At 39.0% G+C, this 20,212-nt stretch overlaps 1 protein-coding gene across 3 annotated transcripts in view; it reads left to right on the top strand.

Moving 5' to 3' along the window:
• MAGI2 (membrane associated guanylate kinase, WW and PDZ domain containing 2) overlaps positions 1-20,212 on the top strand; it is a 1,132,945-nt gene that overhangs the window by 1,025,644 nt on the left and 87,089 nt on the right. For 2 of the 3 annotated variants that reach the window (XM_074942551.1, XM_074942552.1), the window contains 2 exons: positions 11,114-11,205; positions 16,217-16,409. In XM_074942551.1, coding sequence (XP_074798652.1) covers positions 11,114-11,205; positions 16,217-16,409 — 285 coding nt within the window. Of the gene's footprint in view, positions 1-2,709; positions 2,749-11,110; positions 11,206-16,216; positions 16,410-17,747; positions 17,835-20,212 lie in introns of all 3 variants that reach the window. The other variant, XM_074942550.1, reaches the window with a different exon arrangement.

Raw genomic sequence — 20,212 nt, 5'->3', positions numbered from 1 at the left:
GCTGCTTGAGGCCAGTATAGAATGGTAGTAAGATAATTGACAAGCACAAATGAGCAATGCAAAATTATCCAATCTTAGAACCATTTGAGAGAGTAATTCTAGACGTATGATCAACAGAAAAAACTTAGGTACCTCCAAGCATAAAATATTATTGGGGCTATCAAGACGAAATTGCTTTCCATGCAGTAAAATAGCTGTTTCTTTTAAAAATACCATTAAAATCTAGAAAAGCAATAAATAGAAGAGAGCATTTCTCTGAGGGTGCAGTGGAGTAGCATTAGTTTCAAATACACCTGCTCCCAGTCCTGAGCTCTGAATTCTTTAGAAGACCACCTCCACTAAGAACAAGTTTTGACAGTCATTTCAGTGGTTGATAACTCTGCTTTCGTAGCTGAGATTTTTCATCAACTGCTTGTATGTTAAGACAGGTTTCCTTGTGCATTGATGGTGGGATTTTCAAAGGGACCTTAGGACTATGTTCACAAAAAGGACTTATATAGGAGCAACTTCGGTTGATAAAAGAGACAAGCTTTTGAGCTTCTTCAGGTCTGTGTAGCTTGAAAGCTTGTCTCATTCACCAACAGGTTCAATAAAAGATTTTATCTCACCCATCTTATATCTCTAATATCCTGGGGCCAACATGGCTACCACAACACTGCAAACGAAAAAGGAGTTAGGGCATTCACTTGGGAAGGGGAAGAAAGTCCCTTCTCTGAAGCAAACAGAGTAGGAACTAGAGCCTGCAGCTCCTACAACCTGGGTAAGTGCTCTAACCACTGGGGTACGTGAGTGGAAGTGGCAGCACCACCTCAGTCTCTCTTTTGTGTGGGACCCGATCCTATAGGCGTGCTCAAAGACAGCCTCAGACCAGGCCTACTATGTCAGGCTCGAAAGGTGAAACAGGTGCGCAAATATCTAATTTGTGGATCCCACCAAGGCTCAGGTGTGAGCTAGGCACTGAATGTCTAGGCTTACGTGGCTGTCCATTGGCAGAATGTCCATTGGCAGAATGTCCATTGGCAGAAACTTAGGCACCTAGAAGCTTTAGGCACCTACAGGATTAGGTGACAGCTGTGTGGGGGGTTTGTGAGTGCCAGTGTCATCTAAATGTTAGACTTAAAGACCTTCGGTGGCAGTTAGGCACCAGTGTTCCTCTTGTGAATCTAGCGCTAAGTAGGGTGACCAGATGTCCCAATTTTATAGGGACAGTCCTGATTTTTGGGTCTTTTTCTTATATAGGCTCCTATTATCCCCCACCCCATCCCGATTTTTCACATTTGCTGTCTGGTCACTCCAGAGCTAAGTGACTTAGGAGCATGAATCCCATTGAAAGTCAACGGGAGTGATGCTCGTAGGTCACTTAGGTAGTCTTGAAAATCCCAACCTAAAAAAAATACAGTATAAAATTCAGATGTAAAGTACGAATATTAAATAACTAGCTTTTTAAACTGTAGGCATGTGTTTCCTTAAAAATTCTTACTCTTTTTGTTTCAGTAATAATCATTACATGAACTAAACAGCACTCCAGAGTAATCTGTCTTTCATCAACATACATATTTCTTTTGTGTGTCACTCAGCTGTGCCTTGATCTCTCAACACATTCAGTGGGTGCTAGTTAATACTATGCCTCCAGTCATGTGGAAATGCTTTCTAAATGAGTATCGGTAATATTGATCAGCAACTTTCAAGTGAACATTATCATACTGTATTTTCCCGTGAGAGATTTTTAATTATACTCAATAGACTGGAGCTGCTCCAAGAAAGCCAGTTCATCCTTTGTGTGAGGTCTCGGATATTTCCATGCTGAGATGCTTTTAACTCAGGAAAGTAACATATGCTTCTCCATTTAATGGTTTTCCTACAGATACTGATATGATAGAAGGTACTTCACTTATATCATCAAATACAAACCATGCTTTTATAGAAAAGGTAGACTGAATATAAAAGAACCTGATTTACCCAGCCGTTGTTGGCCAGTGAATGAGACCTGGTTGCAATTCACTTGCAGGGCTCAGCTGAGATTGTAAGGAATGAGTTCACAGTTAAAATAGTTTGTGACAAGCAAAAGAGCTGTGAACGTGAATTCAGCTTTCTGTTTGCTCCAGGTTCACCTGTTGTTGGTTGTTATACAAATCTCTTTTGCAAACACCTGCTCCCATTGATGATAATAGGGGATTTGCAATTGACTTCAGTGAATGCAGGGTTAAGTCCTTTAACTTCAGCCATTTAACTTTCTCTTTTACTGTTGCTTGCTGATGAATAAACATAGCCATTTCCACTAACATTTACGTCAATTACATTAACATCAGTTTCAGAGTAGCAGCCGTGTTAGTCTGTATCCGCAAAAAGAAAGGGAGTATGCGTCCGATGAAGTGAGCTGTAGCTTATGCTCAAATAAATTTGTTAGTCTCTAAGGTGCCACGAGTCCTCCTTTTCTATTAACATCTGTGTAAGACAAGTGCCACTTCCACTGAAGGGATGCTACCAGTTTACTGTCAGTTACACTTTACAAAGAAATGAACTGGATGGTACATAAATATTTATATCTAGCTAAACTACATCAGTCTACTAAAAAGTAGGAGGAAACACATCTAACAAAAGGTAGCAACTGCACTTTAACAATTCAGATCATGACAGAGAAAGTGGCACTACATCTTTAAATGTCTGGAGAAACGTATTTCATCTTTAATTCCCCATTTTCCTATTCAGAGCAAGTGCCGCCCAGGACTGGTTTTCGAGTGGATTCCTCTGGCAAGTATTCTTCAGCCTTCCTTGTTTTGTAAAATAACTGTCCTCCATTTTATGTTTAAGTAACTGTTCTTCCTTTAATCATTGCTCTGGGTTTTAGCCAATCATGAGTGCTCAATGACCATTCTATATAGTACACCTTTTTTTAATTTTGGTATTCAATTAGACATGGTTAAAGAATGATAAGCACTAAAGCTCTCGCTAATGTGGAGTGTTATTTGGACTAGAGTGAAGTCTTCCCTTTTCCTCAGCCAGCATGTGTGTTCATGTAACAATGTTTTATATGCTCTTTGGTGTTCTTAGCATTCATTCACATAATGCTAGTACCATAAAAATATTCCACTATATCTGATGCCAGAAGATTCACATGCTAAAGAGCAGAAAGGATGGGTTATGCAGACCACAAGTTTATTTTATCCATACACATCTTCTGTCTGTCTGTTAAAAAAAAATGTTTTAAAATAATAACTTTGTGGATGTTTGAATCACCTTCATTCTTTTGAAATATCAACAGTACATTAATTTAAAAAGAATTCATTCCATTTCCTGAAATCGCATACTGTTAAATAAACAGCTGCACCACGTGCTGCTGGTACAGTGAAGGTTGTTTTGCCATTGCCATTAAAGCCCTCTCTAAGGCCTATATCCTGCAAACACTTATGCACATAAGTACCTTGTCTTGTGTACCTAACTGTTTCCAGAAATAGAGATTTATGTTCTTTTTTGCATACCCTCGAAGGCTTACAGGGTGGCTACAAAATTCCCTTTGGATAGAAACGTAGCATAATTCTCCATTAGGATACAGATTTAATTATTAAGCTTTCTTATTTTCTATCATGCAGCCTTCATTTACTTCCTTTGCATACTTATAAATCAAAATTGTGCAAATTAAAAATACTACCAATGCTGGAGATTACCAGGTCCATAATTGTTCTTAAAACTTTTCATACTTTTCAAGAGCATTGGAAACTCTGATATGAAGATAGTGCATTTTCACTTTAACCACAATTCATAATAGTAATTTGCAAATTCCTGATTCTTGATCTCTTCCTTTTCTCTCTCTCTCTTAGTATTCACCTTGACTGAGAAAGTCCAAACAAATGTTTATTTTTAGCAGGAAAAGTGAATAAGCACAGCAAGACTGCCAAATTTTTCTAATAAAGCTCTGTATTCTTGTTTTAATTAAAATGTAGGAGACATTTAAGAAGAAATATTTAATTACAGCATCATCCCATGTGCCAAATTAATTCATACAAAATATCACTCTTTGCATTTGTAAGGGTTGAAATCATTCATAAATGGAATCAATCATTTTCAATGACATATCTTCTCCTCTAGTTTTATGCCTTGAAGAAACAACTCTGTGTCCATTTATCAATGTGAAATGCATTTAGGGACTTGGATGAATACAGTACAAAAATCAAATTGGGAGATTTTCCTATTCAAAGCATGCATGAGATCTCACTGTTGTTCATTAACAATACCCCAAAGAGTAATTTTCATATTATAAACCACATTTCCTCTTCATCAGGACTCAGCAGTTGGAATTCCCCAGTGTTGTGTAGCACCCCTACTGTGTTGTGATCAGATCATTGTTTCTCTCTTGGAGTTCACAAAACAATGGGGATCCCAGATTGTTTTATAAATTGGCACTTTGGTTAATGTCGTTTCTCCTTGGCCAAATGCTCTATTAGAAAAATCTCACTTTAAACATAAAAGAAATAAGAGGTATTCCAACTATTCTTCATGAACTCCAGTGGGCTCACCTGTTAGCTACCTAGTGCATGGAAGTGAGGGGGTCTAAGGCACATTCTGATTCTCCTGTGCAGGTTACCTATATCATGGCTCGTGCACAGGAGAAGAGCAGCTACTACTGAACTGCTACTCACCGTTCCATATTGAGAGTGAGTAGTGCACCAGTCAGCTAAGCGGAGCTGGTTTGGAGGGGAAAGTAAGCTGTGCCAGGAAAAGGGTGTTACAGCCCCAATGGAACAAAGAGGAAGTAGAGCCCAAATTGTTATTCTGCCACAATTCAATCCCTGCTTTACTCCTAGGGCTGCAACACTATTCATTTCCCATTACTTCAGGTGGAATGAAAGGTGCCAATCTAGCCCACTGAGAGAAAAAATATTCTATAATGAATTAATACTTATCATCAGGGTACAGTTCATCTTAGGGCAGGGATCGGCAACCTTTGGCATGCGGCCAGTCAGGGAAATCCACTGGCGAGCCGGGACGGTTTGTTTACCTGCTGCGTCTGCAGGTTCGGCCCATCGCAGCTCCCACTGGCCGCGGTTCACCGTTCCAGGCCAATGGGGGCTGCAGGAAGTGGCACGGGCCGAGGGATGTGCTGGCCGCCGCCTCCCACAGCCCCCATTGGCCTGGAATGATGAACCGCGGCCAGTGGGAGCTGTGATCGGCCGAACCTGTGGACGCTGCAGATAAACAAACCATCTCGGCCCACCAGCAGATTTCCCTGATGGGCCACGAGCCAAAGGTTGCCGATCCCTGTCTTAGGGCATGAGTGTTGTTCTGTTCTCAGTAAAGCCATTTTTCCTTTGTGAATTTGAGCCACTGAGAAATTTCACTATCTCCATCAGGAAAAATGGCAAAATTTGGCATATACCACAATAACCGACAGAGAAAAAGATACTCAAGGCCTGAATCTTACAGGGCCAGACACCAAGGGATATATATCAAAATAGCTTTTAAAAGGACCTCATGTACCCATGTTTCACCTCCCCTTAGTCGTTTGTTTACTTTTACAAGCTTTGTATTGCTTGATGGGAAAATAGGCTGTCCAGTAGCGTTCTCCTGGATGGAACAAAATCCTACTGTTAAAGCAAATTTGTCAGTGTTTCAGGAACGCTATTGGCTCTACACTAATGGCAAAATAATAGTAGCTAATGGCTAATGTAGATTGCCAAGATACATGTCTTTTGCCAGGGGTGATTGGCACACAAAACTGCTAATTAGTCAAAGAGCTTCCAAAATGACATGTTAGAGCCCTGTGAGAGGCTGCAAGATCCCTACATAAATATTTTTGGCCTAAACCTAAAGGTCTGTACCTTAACTAGTTAAATCTGTGTGCTCAGAGAGGGGACTTTAGAAAATAAATATGTCAGCAGTTTTTGTACTGATGCCCATCACAGTATCTGACTCCCACAATAATCCCTTTTTCATCATAATAAAAAAAAAGCCAGCATGAAAATACCAAATGTTTGTTTTCAGTGATCTTTTTTTAAAAATGTCAGCAATGTGATTTTCTTTATTTTCTTTTATTTATTTATTGTGTAGTTTAAGTCTCAGTGTTTGTGCCAGAACCGTACTACTCACAAGCTGGCAGTCATGTTCTCAATACCTACAGTCAGGAGCGCATAATAAATTGACATCAATACAAAAAGCTAGTGTTCCGGTTGTGACAAACCCATTCACACCAGTGCCATTCAAAGTTAAAGCTGAGATTTTAAAACTGATCCCCTTGTTTCTCACTACTGCAGTACTGCCTGTAAGACGCCTCCACAATAAACTTAGACACAAGACAAGGAAAGGCAAGAGTGTAGTTCCTAGCTTAAAATTCTTCTGCCTGTGTCCACTTGTGGAACAACCTTCTCATTAATTTAACAATTTTTGTGCACATGGACACTTGTCAGAGAAATTTAGTGAGTTGATATGATAAGCTATTTTGAAGCTGTTACGGCTAGTCATGTAACTATATATAGGTTAAGTGGAGCCACAAGGCTGTAAGGGCTGAATGCACAAAAGAAGTTAGATGCCTAAGTCCTAATTTCAGGACCACTGCGATGCACCAAATGCCACTGAACCTTCTGGGTGCCTAAACTCACTGAGCACATTAGATTTCAGGGTTAAAGTTCCCTAGCTGCCTCTGGTTTTGCCTCTGGGCATGCACACTGCTGCCTCACTCTAGGTGTCCAGATGTCTATCTCTTCCCAAAACTCCAGAGTGGTTGATGAACCAGGAGTAAGTAGGCATTGAGCCACTTAAGTCACACCCAGGGCCTGATCCAGCAGGTATGCTCAGAAGCTGCCTACCAAATCAACTCCCAGTCAGAATCAAGCTGGAGGAGCAGATGGTGGTGCCGACCTTATAACTTTTAGTCCACTGATTAGAGCACTCCCCTGGGATGGGAAACCCAAGTTCAATTCCCCCTCTTTGCCCCAGGAAGAGAAAGGAGGTGTCCCACCTCTTGGGAGAGTACTCGAACCACTGAACTATGGTTCATTCACTCAAACTCTCCTGTTGAAGCTGTTCTACTGGGGAAATTAAAGACAGGTTGGAGCAGGGAGACTGAATCCAGTATCTCATACCATAGTTCAGTGGTTAGACCACTTTATTGAGAGTTTGGAGATCCCCTGTTAAAGTCCTCCTCACCCTCTGGCATAGACAGGGGAATTAAACCTGGGTCTCTCACATCCCAAGTAACAACTTGCTAAAAGCTATAAGGTGGGCACCACCATTTCCTCCTTTTCTCGCTAAAATGGCATAGGCATCTAACTCCAGGAGAGGGTTCACAGCTGAGATTCACAAGCAAAAACAGGCACTTCCCTACAGTATGGATGTAGGCACCTATATATGTGAGAGGTGTGGTGCTTAACATTCAGGCTTTGTGAATTGCAGTGATTTTCTAGGCACCTAAATGTTAGGCATTATGATGCTAGGCATCACACCTAACTTTTTTGTGTCCAGCCCTCAATGTGTACATTGTCCTTCAATGCGAGGGCTATTGACCATTTGCTGTCTGTATGAACGAAGTGGAGGCTTTGGGAAAAGTTTGTGGTGCGTCACAAGATCACTCAAGCTCATTGCTCCTTTTGAATAGAAAGTAGCACTGCAGAGCTATCACACACCCCGTTACCATCCATTATAGATATTTGTATTAGGGCTGTCAGGTGATTAAAAAAATTAATTGTGATTAATTGTGCAATTAATTGCACTGTTAACAATAATAGAATACCATTTATTTAAATATTTTTGGATGTTTTCTACATTTTCAAATATATTGATTTCAATTGCAACACAGAATACAAAGTGTACAGTCTCACTTTATTTTTGATTACAAGTATTTGCACTGTAAAAAACAAAAGAAATGGTATTTTTCAATTCACCTAATACACGTACTGTAGTGCAGTCTCATTTTCATGAAAGTTGAACTTACAGATGTAGACTTATGTACAAAAAACTGCCTGCAAAAATAAAACAGTATAAAATTTTCGAGCCTGCAAGTCCACTCAGTCCTACTTCTTATTCAGCCAATCGCTCAGACAAACAAGATTGTTTACATTTGCAGGAGATAATGCTGCCTGCTTCTTGTTTACAATGTCACCTGAAAGTGAGAAAAGGTGTTCTCATGGAAGTGTTGTAGCCGGTGTCGCAAAATATTTACATGCCAGATGCGCTAAAGATTCATATGTCCCTTCATGCCTTCATTACAGGGTACATGCAACCATTCTGATGATAGGTTCTGTTCAATAGCCATCCAAAGCAGTACTGACCGACACATGTTCATTATCTGAGTCAGATGCCACCAGCAGAAGGCTGATTTTGTTTTTTTGTGGTTTGGGTTCTGTAGTTTCTGCATCGGAGTGTTGCTCTTTTAAGACATCTGAAAGCATGCTCCACACCTCTCAGATTTTGGAAGGCACTTCAGATTCTTAAACCTTGGGTCGAGTGCTGAAGCTATCTTTAGAAATCTCACATTGGTACCTTCTTTGTGTTTTATGAAATCTGCAGTGAAAGTGTTCTTTATATGAACAACATGTGCTGGATCATCATTTGAGACTGCTATAACATGAAATATATGGCAGAATGCAGGTAAAACAGAGCAGGGGACATACAATTCTCCCCCAAGGAGTTCAGTCACAAATTTAATTAATGCATTCTTTTTTTAATGAGCATCATCAGCATGGAAGCATGTCCCCTGGAATGGTGGCTGAAGCATGAAAAGGCATATGAATGTTTAGTATGTCTGGCACATAAATACCTTGCAATGCCAGTTACAAAAGTACCATGCAAGTGCCTGTTCTCACTTTCTGGTGACATTGCAAATAAGAAGAGGGCAGCATTATCTCCTGTAAATGTAAACAAACTTGTTTGTCTTAGCGATTGGCTGAACAAGAAGTAGGTCTGAGTGGACTTGTAGGTTCTGAAGTTTTACATTGTTTTGTTTTTGAGTGCAGTTATGTAACAAAAAAAATCTTCATTTGTAAATTGCACTTTCACGTGCAAAGAGATTGCACTACAGTACTAATATCAGGTGAATTGAAAAATACTATTTCTTTTGTTTATCATTTTTACAGTGCAGATATTTGTAATAAAAAATCATATACACTTTGATTTCAATTACAACACAGAATACAATATATATGAAAATGTAGAAAAACAACCAAAATATTTAATAAATTTTAATTGGTATTCCATTGTTTAACAGTGCAATTAAAACTGCGATTAATCGCAATTACATTTTTTAATCACAATTAATTTTTTGGAGTAAATCACATGAGTTAACCATGACTAATCGACAGCCCTAATTTGTATATAAGAACTTTGTTACTTTCACACAAATCATTGACATGATTGACCATAAAAGCGCTTCAGCAACTATTGCAGCGTATGGTGTCAAGGCCTGATTTCTTAAGTCCTCATCCTGCCAATTGTGGGGATTCTCACAAGTGCAGTGATCCCTGAGTGTGGCTCATATCATAGGATTGACACCGAGGGCCTGATCCAAAGCATGCTGAAGTCAATAGAAAGATTCTCATTGACTTCAAGGGATTTTGGACCTGACCCAATACAAGAAGACCTAATAGCAATGGCCGCTCATTGACTCCACATAATGTCAATACACCTTCTCTTTTGTATCAATTCTTGGGATAGATTCTGTTGCATGCTAAATCCCCTGAACACCACTCCAGCAGCATAGAGGGGTCATTAATATGCCATAGTGGGCTGTGGCGAATTCTGTCAGCGCAAGCATAGTGCAGAACCACAATGTGTAGTTTTATGCTTCTCCCCGCCCCCAAGTCCCACCGCCAGTGGTGGGTCTGGAGGTGGAAAGCCCATAGCATGTGGTGCTATGAAGATGCTAGGCTGAGCTGCAGTCCATAGCTAGCCCAGGATGGGGTGCTGTAATAATTAGGGCCCCACAGATCAGCCACCTTTGATCATCCACCCACTGGGCTGTGTCTTCTTGGGTTTTTTAAACCCTTGTGGTTTTAGTTTTGGGCTGGATGGTGTGATGGAGTTGAAAATCTTGAAAAACATTATCCTAAGTTATGGATTATAATGAAATCTGTAAGAGACCACCCTAATTAGTCACTGTCCTATCTTCAGAGACCATCCCAAAGTAAGCCCAAATATACTGAGTAAAATACTGGCCTGCCATTATTAAAAGCCCATCTTTATTAAGCAGCCAGTTCTTGTCAGTCTCTTGAATGCTCATTGGTTCACTGTATTTGCTTTAAAAATTCATTTCCTCTCTCTTTTTGTGATGAGTGCATAAAAGCCTAAAATTTTAAATATTACTTTTTATACGATAGTAGCTTTTAAATGAACTGAATAGATTTTCCAGTAATTTCATTTTAAAAATACACAGCGTTCCTGAGCTGAAAGGTTGTATGATGAGTTTCAGCACAGAACATACTTTTACAATCAAGTTACAGTGATCTGAAAAAAAGGAATTTTAATGATTTATAAAGCTCCTGAAATGTTAATTGAGTAGAAAGTTGTTCAGTTTAATGTTGTGTTATCTGTCCATTTCAAACCCTTCATTTTAGAGGCTTTGAATGCCAACTAGCACCAAAATTCTTCATCAAGTGTATTATCTCAGACTGAAATACTGTAAAGCTACACTACATAAGCTGGCACACTGTTTATACCTGTGTGGACTAAAATGGTCTTTTCATTAATGGTTATTTAGTTCTACTGACCTGTAATTAGATCTGATCATTTTTCAAGTATCTCCATCTCCCATATCAAATTACTCTTTTAAAGTTTTGAAGAACTAAACTAAAGTTACAAAGTAAATACCATTGCTGATGGTGGAGCAACAAAATATAATACAAAGGCAGTCATTGGAAGAAGGCAGGACATTATGAATTTGCCTCATACTACCCACTTTCTAGTTTGGATTGAGTATACTTTACTGCACACCATCATCTTTAGAGATATCTTCATATTTAAGTATCTGTGTCTGTTTGTCTGTGTACAACACACTGTTTTCAATACAGTTTCCATATGCTCTAACAGGACCATCATTAATCATTTCCAATGAACGAACCACTGGGATATTCAGTTTCTCAAGGAAAAATGAAAATACATTACTCAATGAGATCTCCTTTTAAACCAGGTCCAGATTACAAGGAGCTGGATGTTCATCTTCGGAGGATGGAGTCTGGATTTGGCTTCAGAATCCTTGGAGGAGATGAACCTGGACAGCCTGTAAGTAGTTTCTTCATGACTTTCTATTTTATAGTTTCAGTAACTTTGTAAGTGTCAGAAAAATATCACTTCTTACAGTGGTCATAAAGGAATGGAATTTTAGAACGCCAAGTAAAAAGACTTTTTCCTGTTCATCCATTGAAAAAGACAGGTCTCTCAAATTGTCAGCATCTCCACTTAAAATATGTCATTGTGAATCACTTTGTATTAAGTTAGGAAAAGTGCACTCTGCAACCTTTTTTAGAGAACTGACTGCTATTTGGCCTTTTTAATTATTGACTTACAGAGAACTATTGGCTTCCCTGAAAGATCAAGTATTGAGTTTAACCAGTAGATTTGCATTCAAATTTTGTATGAGCATGTGTGAATGAATACCATGCTGTACTATAGTAAGACAATGTAGATACAAACTGTACACATATGGAATGTGTGGGATTAGGGAGTACTGTTAATGACCTTATTCATCTTTGGGAACACATGGACTACTGGTGAAATCTGGACACTAAAGCCAGTGGGAGTTTTACCATTTACTTAATTGAGTCATGACTTCATATTTAAATCATGATTTGAGGACTTCAGTAACGCAGCCAGAGGTTATGGGTCTTTTACAGGAGCACATGGGTGAAGTTCTGTGGCCTGGGATATAAAAAAGGGCAGACTGGATGATCACAGTGGTCCTTTCTGGCCTTAAAGTCTATAAAAATAAATCCACGTTAAATTAAGTGCATTAATTATTTACTAGAAAACATCACAGCATGTCATATACTGAAAAAACACTGAAGAGTATATTAAAATATGTACCATTGACATAGAATTGCTGCCTGCATGATAAATGCCTTTATCTCATTCCTTTGACCACTTCACTTGCTCTCTGTGCACTAATCCACTTCCACCTTGATTTTTTCTAAATTCAAAATTTCTGAGCAGCTGCAAATAGATGCCTTTTCTAGAGAACGGTTTCCTTTTTTCTACCCCAATATGAAATTTCCCCCAAATGTAACCTGGTCTACAGCCCAGGCCATTTCATTCTGCACCATTGACAGGTTTAAGAAACAATAACTTGTGATGCATCAGGCATGGAAATGGGAGATTTATGCCACTAGGAAGGGGACGTCCCCACCTTTCCAAAGGGGCATCCAGCATATGCTTCTAGCCTTGCAAGGCCTCGAAACCTTAAATAATGACATAATTATTGGACTCATTGGCTTTACAGGTGGAAGAATTATAGGACTGGAAGGGACCTCAAGAGGTCTAGTGGTCTAATCCCCTGCACTCAATACTCAAAATAGAACACACATACAATTTTAAAAATTCTCTAAAACCTTTTAATATCCTTTTTTGTAAAATATGTGGCATATATTCAATATATGATTATATGGTGGAGCATATGATTTATTTTTAATGGAACTTATTTGGAGTGACCTGCATGACTCAGTCATAGCCTTGCCACTCAGGACTGATGTAGCCATCCCAAACCAACACTGATAAAACGATATACCATAACCAACTATTTATTCTGTGTTGCTTATATACAACAGTGACATCTTTCTTAGAAAAACCTAAATATAGTTTGATAGATTTACATGTCATTTATTCAAATCTGTACAAAATAAAATGATAGCCATTAAAATGTTAACACTTGTCCGACAGTGGTATCTGAGAAACCAAAATTATTTACTATATTTCAAATAAGAAATAAGTGTGTTATTGCATTTACCACTATGGGGCAAGTATTGATAAGAACATAACAATGGCCATACTGGGTCAGACCAATGATCCATCCAGCCCATTATCCTGTGTTCCAGTAGTGCCTGCTGCCAAATACTTCAGAGGGAATGAACAGAATAGGGCAGTTACTGAGAGATCCATCCCCTGTCGTCCAGTTCCAGCTTCTGTCAGTCAGAGGCTTAGGGACATCCAGAGAATGGGGTTGTATCCCCGACCATCTTGGCTAATAGCCATTGATGGACCTATCCTCCAGGAAGTTATCTAATTCTTTTCTGAACCCAGTTATAGTTTGGGCCTTCACAACATCCCCTGGCAACAAGTTTCACAGGGTGACTGCGCTTTGTGTGAAGAAATGAAATATTGATAAATGTGAGAAATATTGACATTTTAAGGGTGCCTTCTGTATACTGAAATATATGCATCATATTCTAAAAGCAATACACCATATACTGACAAACACACAGAGCATATTTTAGCATAAATACATTGGGGAGAAATTTTCAAAAAGCATCCTAGTGAATTGGAAGCCTAGATTCCATTTTCAAAAGCAATTTAGGAGCCTAAGTCTCATTGAAAGTCATTGGGACTTAGTCTTCTCAATGCCAAAGTCATTTTTGAAAACAAGGCTTAGGAGCTTTTAAAATTTTTATCTATTACCTAGAGAAAGTGTCGTCACTCAAACAACATCAAAATCCATGCTGTCTAGGATGTTTGTCTTCCTTTTTCGTCATACAAACTCAGCATTTGTGAAGAAGACACTCTGTTTCTGCATAATGTGCATTCATAATAAAACATATTTCAGATCTAATTTTTCTCTCCTTTGCTGTTCCCTTCTCCCCCATTCACAGCTCAGCTGTACCCACCCATGCCTCTCACCTCTAAACAAGGAGAGGCACAGCTTATGTTTGTCCTGCAAACCCCCTCACTTCCCATGAAGCAAGCAGTGAGATACTTTGAAATGTTTTTTTTTTTCAGCTTTCCTGCTGTGCGCTCAGGTAACATAGAACAAAAAGAAGCTTTAATTACCTTTTGTCTTTGTGGTTTTGTTTTTAAAAGGGAGTATTGGATTTGTCAGCATAAGGGAATAAGTTTCTGTAAAAAGCAAATTCCACATAAAGTTTTAAAAAGTGATGATGCAAACAGTTTAGTAGGGCCATAACAGAGTTTGCTTCAGGGTATATAATTCATTTGACAGATAGGTTTGGAGTACTCCACTTTGCTTGCTCATGAGCACAAAGACCCTTTAAAGTAGAGAGGAGGAGTTACATTTAGACACCTCTGCTAGATAACACTAGGTGTGGCTACGCCAATTCCAATCAGTATCAACTCCAGTCAACTCCCAAATGTCAGTATCCAAGACCATACCCCTATATGCATCTACCACATCTGCCAGTGACTAGCGAGGAGCTTAAGATATGCTTGTACTGACAATGAACTGTAACAGTTACACACTCCAGAGACACATACCCCAAACTGTGCCTAACTTACTCTGGTGAACCATCAATGAATGTGGCCAGATATTCTGAAATTGACCACCGCATTCAGAACCCTGCTGAAGGCACTAAGATATTTAGTACTATTCCAGACAGGGAAAATATTTTGGATGCATTCATGCAACTTGAACTCAACATCATGAACCCATTAGTGAAGTGGATAATACTAAGCACTTTTCCTCTTCCTCTTCACTTTACATCCCCTGTACATTTTGGAAGCAAAAGATTGCCCCAGGGGAGGGCCAGAGAGAGAGAGGAAAATTCTGCAAAGTTCCCAACATGAAGTTTCCTCTGAAAGCTCTTCCATTAGGTTTGCAGAGGTTTGCTGCCAGGCCCTGCAGACCTCTGTGTATCCATCAGAAGCCAAGACCACCCATATAGAAACACTCATCCTATGCCTCTGCACCATGTTCTGGCCCTTGCAGCTGTTCCTCATGTTTACAAGTTCCCTTGCTGGCTTCTCTCCCTTGTTACCTAAAGAGGGCACTGATCAAGAGTTAACACAGCCTCAGGCTGTGTTAACTCTTAAGCAGATACCCTACATCGCTACTTTTCCGTCTGAAGCCATCATTCTTTGTTTACCAAAAACCTAAACGAAAGAAAGAAAAATCAGGAAATAACTTTGTGAATAATTTAAACATACAAATCTTTTCAGGGAATTCAGGTTTTGTTTGATTTAACCTTGATTTTTATCCCGAATATATCATGGAAAAAAATATATGTCTGGAAAAATTCATTAGAAATCTTTGAATGTTCCTTTTTAATGGGTTTATCTGTCTAAAACAAGTTGATTTTAAATGTACATTTGAGCATGTCCTCCATTTAAAAACTCCATCTGCACAGAAAAAGTTGACATTTCTCCTCTTCTTCTCTTTTTGCCAGTCAGTTACTCCTTAACTGTTTTTTATCAGCAGAAATGCCTGATACAGCAACTTTCTTACCAAAGGATCCCAAAGTAGTTTGCTAACTAGGGATCAATTCAACTCACTACTGAAATTCAGGTAAACACCTTTGAGATTAAATATATCAAACTATTTTATAGAACACAGCAGTCAGGGAACATAGGTGGACAAAATATAGATTCACAGATTTGATGGCCAAACACAACCATTATGTTCATCTAGTCTGACTTCCTGCATAACACAGACCATAGAACTTCACCCAGCAATTCCTGCATCAAACCCAATAGCGTGTTGTCAAACTAGAGTAGCTCTCTTAGCTACCGTGGTAAATCGATCTAAGTTACACTACTTCAGTTATGTGAATAACGTAACTGAAGTAGACATAGCTAGATCCACTTACTGCAGTGTCTACACTGTACCGTGTTGACAGGAGATGCTCTCCCGCTGACTTCCCTTACTCTTCTCGGGGAGGCGGAGTACAGGAGTCAACAGGAGAGCGCTCTGCCATTGACTTAGCAGGTCATCACCAGAGCTGCTAAATCAACACTGCTGCATCGATCACAGCAATGCCGATATAGCCGTAAGCATATAGACAAGCCCTTAGACATACAATCTTGATTTAAAGACTTAAAGTGTAGCTATCCAATGTTGCAGTAATGCTAGAATTCTCAGGTTTATCACTCCATCTCTTGTGGAAAACAGAGTGGCATCTTTAAATTATCCTGAGTGATCAGGGTTTTTTTCTCATTTAAAGAGCAGTAGCACAGTGCCACCCAATGCCTTTTGGGAGCATTAATTAAATTTTAACTGAAAGGGAAAAATGTTACCCAGTGAACCACCAGCAACACCCTGAATGTATTTAACGTTCCCATTTGTTTCACTATCTAGATTCTGATTGGAGCAGTAATTGCAATGGGCTCTGCAGACAGAGATGGTCGTCTACATCCTGGTGATGAGTTGGTGTATGTAGATGGGATCCCAGTGGCTGGCAAAACCCACCGATACGTGATTGATCTCATGCATAATGCAGCCCGAAATGGGCAAGTGAATCTTACTGTGAGAAGAAAGGTGCTATCTATAGGTATGTTAATAAAAAGGGAAATACAGAAAAACTAACCAAGAGCTGTCAATAAAGGGGGCATTAATTTAGGCAATGCTTTTTTAAAAAAGAAAAAGTTTTAACAAAAACTAACTTTATAATCATTTTTTTTATTATTTAAAGAATTAAGTCTTGGAAAACCTTTGTCCTTCAACATTCCCTGGCAGTGTTTGTGAGACAAACATTGCAACGTTGTGCCTGTTTCCTAGAGAACCAGGAAGTAAGAGTGACAATCCTGCTGTAAAGATCATGAGTGACTATGTGTTTGTTCCATACTGTGTTCTCCTGTATTGTCCCTACTTGTGCCATGTTAGGACCAAAGGGTGCTCGTATTACTTATCTGAGTGGTCTTATTGAAGTCATTGGTGTGAGTAAAGCAAGCACGAAAAGGCTTGCAGATTGTAAGCTCTTTAGGGCAGGAATTCCTTCTGTTGCTTTGACATGTTCTGAGCCCAGTCCTGCTGCCATTGAAGTTAATGGGAGTTTTGCCACTGACTTCAAAGGAAACCATCTCAAGTCTTTTAGTGCTATATAAATAATGACTAGAAACAGGGCAGTCTGGTTTTCCTTTCCAAGCAGAGAGTGCAGAAGATAAACAGGATTAATAGTGTAAAGAAAATTAGAGAGACAAGATGGGTGAGTTAATATCTGTTGGTAAGAGAGATGAGCTTTTGAGCTACCCAGACCTTGTCTTCAGGTCTGGGAAAGGTACTAAGAGAGTAGCTCAAAAGCTTGTCTCTCTCACCAACAGAAGTTAGTCCAATAAAAGATATTACCTCATGCACTTTGTTTTTGTAATATCCTGGGACTGACACGGTACATGGCTATAATAACACTGCATAAAGCAAATGAGACATTTTAAATTCTTTCAGTCTTGATCATCTAAGGTGTTACTGGTAACACAGAGGAGACTTTTTCTAAATATATCCTCGCAGCATCTATTTAACAAGAGTTTTTAATGAGTGAATCTGTTCTCATTCAGTTTAACTCTTTGCTTATGTGAATGAAGTTTAATAATCTAATATAACCCTTAGAACAGGCTCATCATTAGGGCACTTTAATGAGGGATCAGAAATTAGTAAACATGTCATCGGCCCCTTCTGTCTTCTCCCTCTCCATCCACCAAGGTGCACTTTCTCTTTTCCTGCTCCATCTCCTTAGCCTTTGCCTTCCCCTTCCTGCCCACCCCAGCAGTCCAGCAACCTCATGCTCCTAACCCACTTATTGTTGTTCATACTCCCCATTTCCCATCTCTGGCACGCTGTCAGGTCACTGTCCATCTTCCCTATCTCGGGACTGACTTTCTTCTGTTAACTCTAGAATCCTGCAGCCAGAAATCCTCCCTCCAACCTGGCTCAACGCCCCCTAGGAGCTCCCCAAACCCTAGGAAAATGGCCAGTTACCAAGGTAAAATACTGAACACGTGGGGATTCATTAGTTTCCTAAGGGTTAGTAGATTTTATCAGCCTCTATGGAAACTGGACTGTAGATAAGAATAATAATTACAAGAGCTAGTACAGACAGCGTAGTTATCATCCTTTGGTGGTTGGTTGCCTTACATTATGTAAGGAACTTTTTAAGAGTTTCTATTAATCACATAGGACTCCTGACACAGACATTGAATCAAGCTAGTAAAACATCCTGGATTATTCTTTAGCCTTGATAGTGACACACTCTGAAATATAGTGTATGACTCATTGTTTAACTGCTTATGAAGCTGTACAAGTTTTTAGATTGATGTGATGTATTGAATGTTATCTTTAAACAAAAATGTAGCATTATTTACATGAACTGAAAAATGCAAAATCAGTACAAAGGTACTGGCATACATCCTCACCTAAGGCTGATAGGGTTAAAATGAAAATCTTGGTTCTGAGTATGTGTAATATGGAGAACTTGGGCTTTCCTTATATTGCTGTTAAAAAAATTGTACAACAAATACTAGATTTGCAGAAACATTTGTCCTACAATTTTTACTAGTCTTGCAGTTTTGTTATTCTTTATTTTCATATTGATGCACAACATTAAGGTCCTGATCCTGACATTTATAATATGCAGGAATAATAGTCTACCCACATGTAACTTGCAGAATTAGAACCTAATTTACTGTATATCCAATTTCAAGTTAGTGTCATTTTTCTATTCCTTTTTCTATGCAATGGATCAGATTCTCATCTAAATTAAACCAATGCAATTTCATTGTGGTCAAGGGTGTTACACCAGCTTGACTGAGAGGAGAATATGCCCTAACTTTCCATAGTGAAAATATTCTTAATATAAGCAACAGTCAGAAATATGCAGGTAAAATATAAAGAAAACTAGAATTTGCAAAAGAAAACCCTAGAAAGAAATCACTCTTTTTTAAAAAAGGTGGGCCCTTACATAACAAAGGAAAGGTTAATTTTGAATGTGGTATTTTAAAAAATTGACATTTACACATATGTTTGTACTTTCTTGGGTTGATTTGTTCATGTCCTGGCTGTGAATGACTTTGGGGTTGTGGAAATCAGGCATAGGAGTGATTAGAAAGCTTGCCTTCCTCTACAAAAAAAAAAAGGAAAGGAAAATAAAGAGTGAAAAAAGAACAAGCCTTAGGCAATATTGGGTGAATAAACAGATTGGGCATAGAGGAAAGGCCTTAGGAAGAAAAGACATCCTCAGATGGTCCCAATACACTCTCAAACTACAGAGTCAAGACTAGGGCTGTGCAAATCTCGCTGGGTTCAGGTTTCAAACAGAGCCCAGCAGTTTGGTTCACAGGTTTTAGAAAAACATTAGCCTCCAAGGGGAACCCCTTACCTCTAAGTTTCAAGGCCATCAGACCCTTGCTTCCATCTATGTTTTCAAGGATTTTGCTAGGAGGTGGGATAGAAATGAGGTTAACCAGCTTCTGATCTGGGCAGACAGCCTCAGCCCAAACCATTTGCTAGCACAGGCCGGGGTTAGAAAATGTCTTCCAAATGGGTTTGAGATTTGATTTATTTTGCACAGCTCTGCCTCAGAATCTTAGATGTCCTCTTTCTCAAGAACTGAGGTAAAGAATTACCAAACTTGAGTTCCTGAAACCTGATCCGTTAGAAAAAAGTGATATTTCAGAGGAAATAGAAATTAAACTGCCATTTCTTTGCAGGCAGAGCAAGCAAAAAAAAATTTCTGATGAATATGTTTCAGAATAAAGAGAAGAAAATCTAATAGCCATCTAAAATTTGCTCTTCCTCCATTTTCATTCTTTTTGTGTAGTTAATGAGAATCTCTGGCATTCATTTATAACAGTCTGCTCCTGATAATGCAGGGCGGTAAGATCATTTTCTTTTTGTTGCAGCCAAACTGACATACACAGTATATATATACAGAGTCAACCTTCTAAAACATGACAGCTAGAAAATGTGATCTCTCTTGTCTTTGACTATGGCATTTAGTTGCAGATGGGGTCCAATAACTCTTGGAGATTTGGTATTCTAATGTAGTGGCACAATAATTGTTTGGTTTTCCTCCTTGTTACTCTCCCTAATCACTCTATTTAAAAGTTGCACAAGGACTGTTAAAGGACACACTTACCTGCCTGAGAAAATAATAGTTTGTCCTTGGATCCTGCTTATTTTATTCAGAAAATAGATTTCAGACTTGGAACTTTTAACTTGTAAACTCTTTTGGGACCTCTGGGGGGGCTGAATGTGAAGCTTGTCAGATATTTTGTAGTATGACTACACCACTATTACTGCTAGGGACAGAAAACATCCAGTGTATATTTATCTGAAACTACTGTATTTAAACTGTGATAGGTA

Source organism: Natator depressus, chromosome 1 (genome assembly GCF_965152275.1).
Source record: "Natator depressus isolate rNatDep1 chromosome 1, rNatDep2.hap1, whole genome shotgun sequence".
Taxonomy (NCBI): Eukaryota; Metazoa; Chordata; order Testudines; family Cheloniidae; genus Natator; species Natator depressus.
This window is presented reverse-complemented; position numbering and strand designations above follow the sequence as displayed.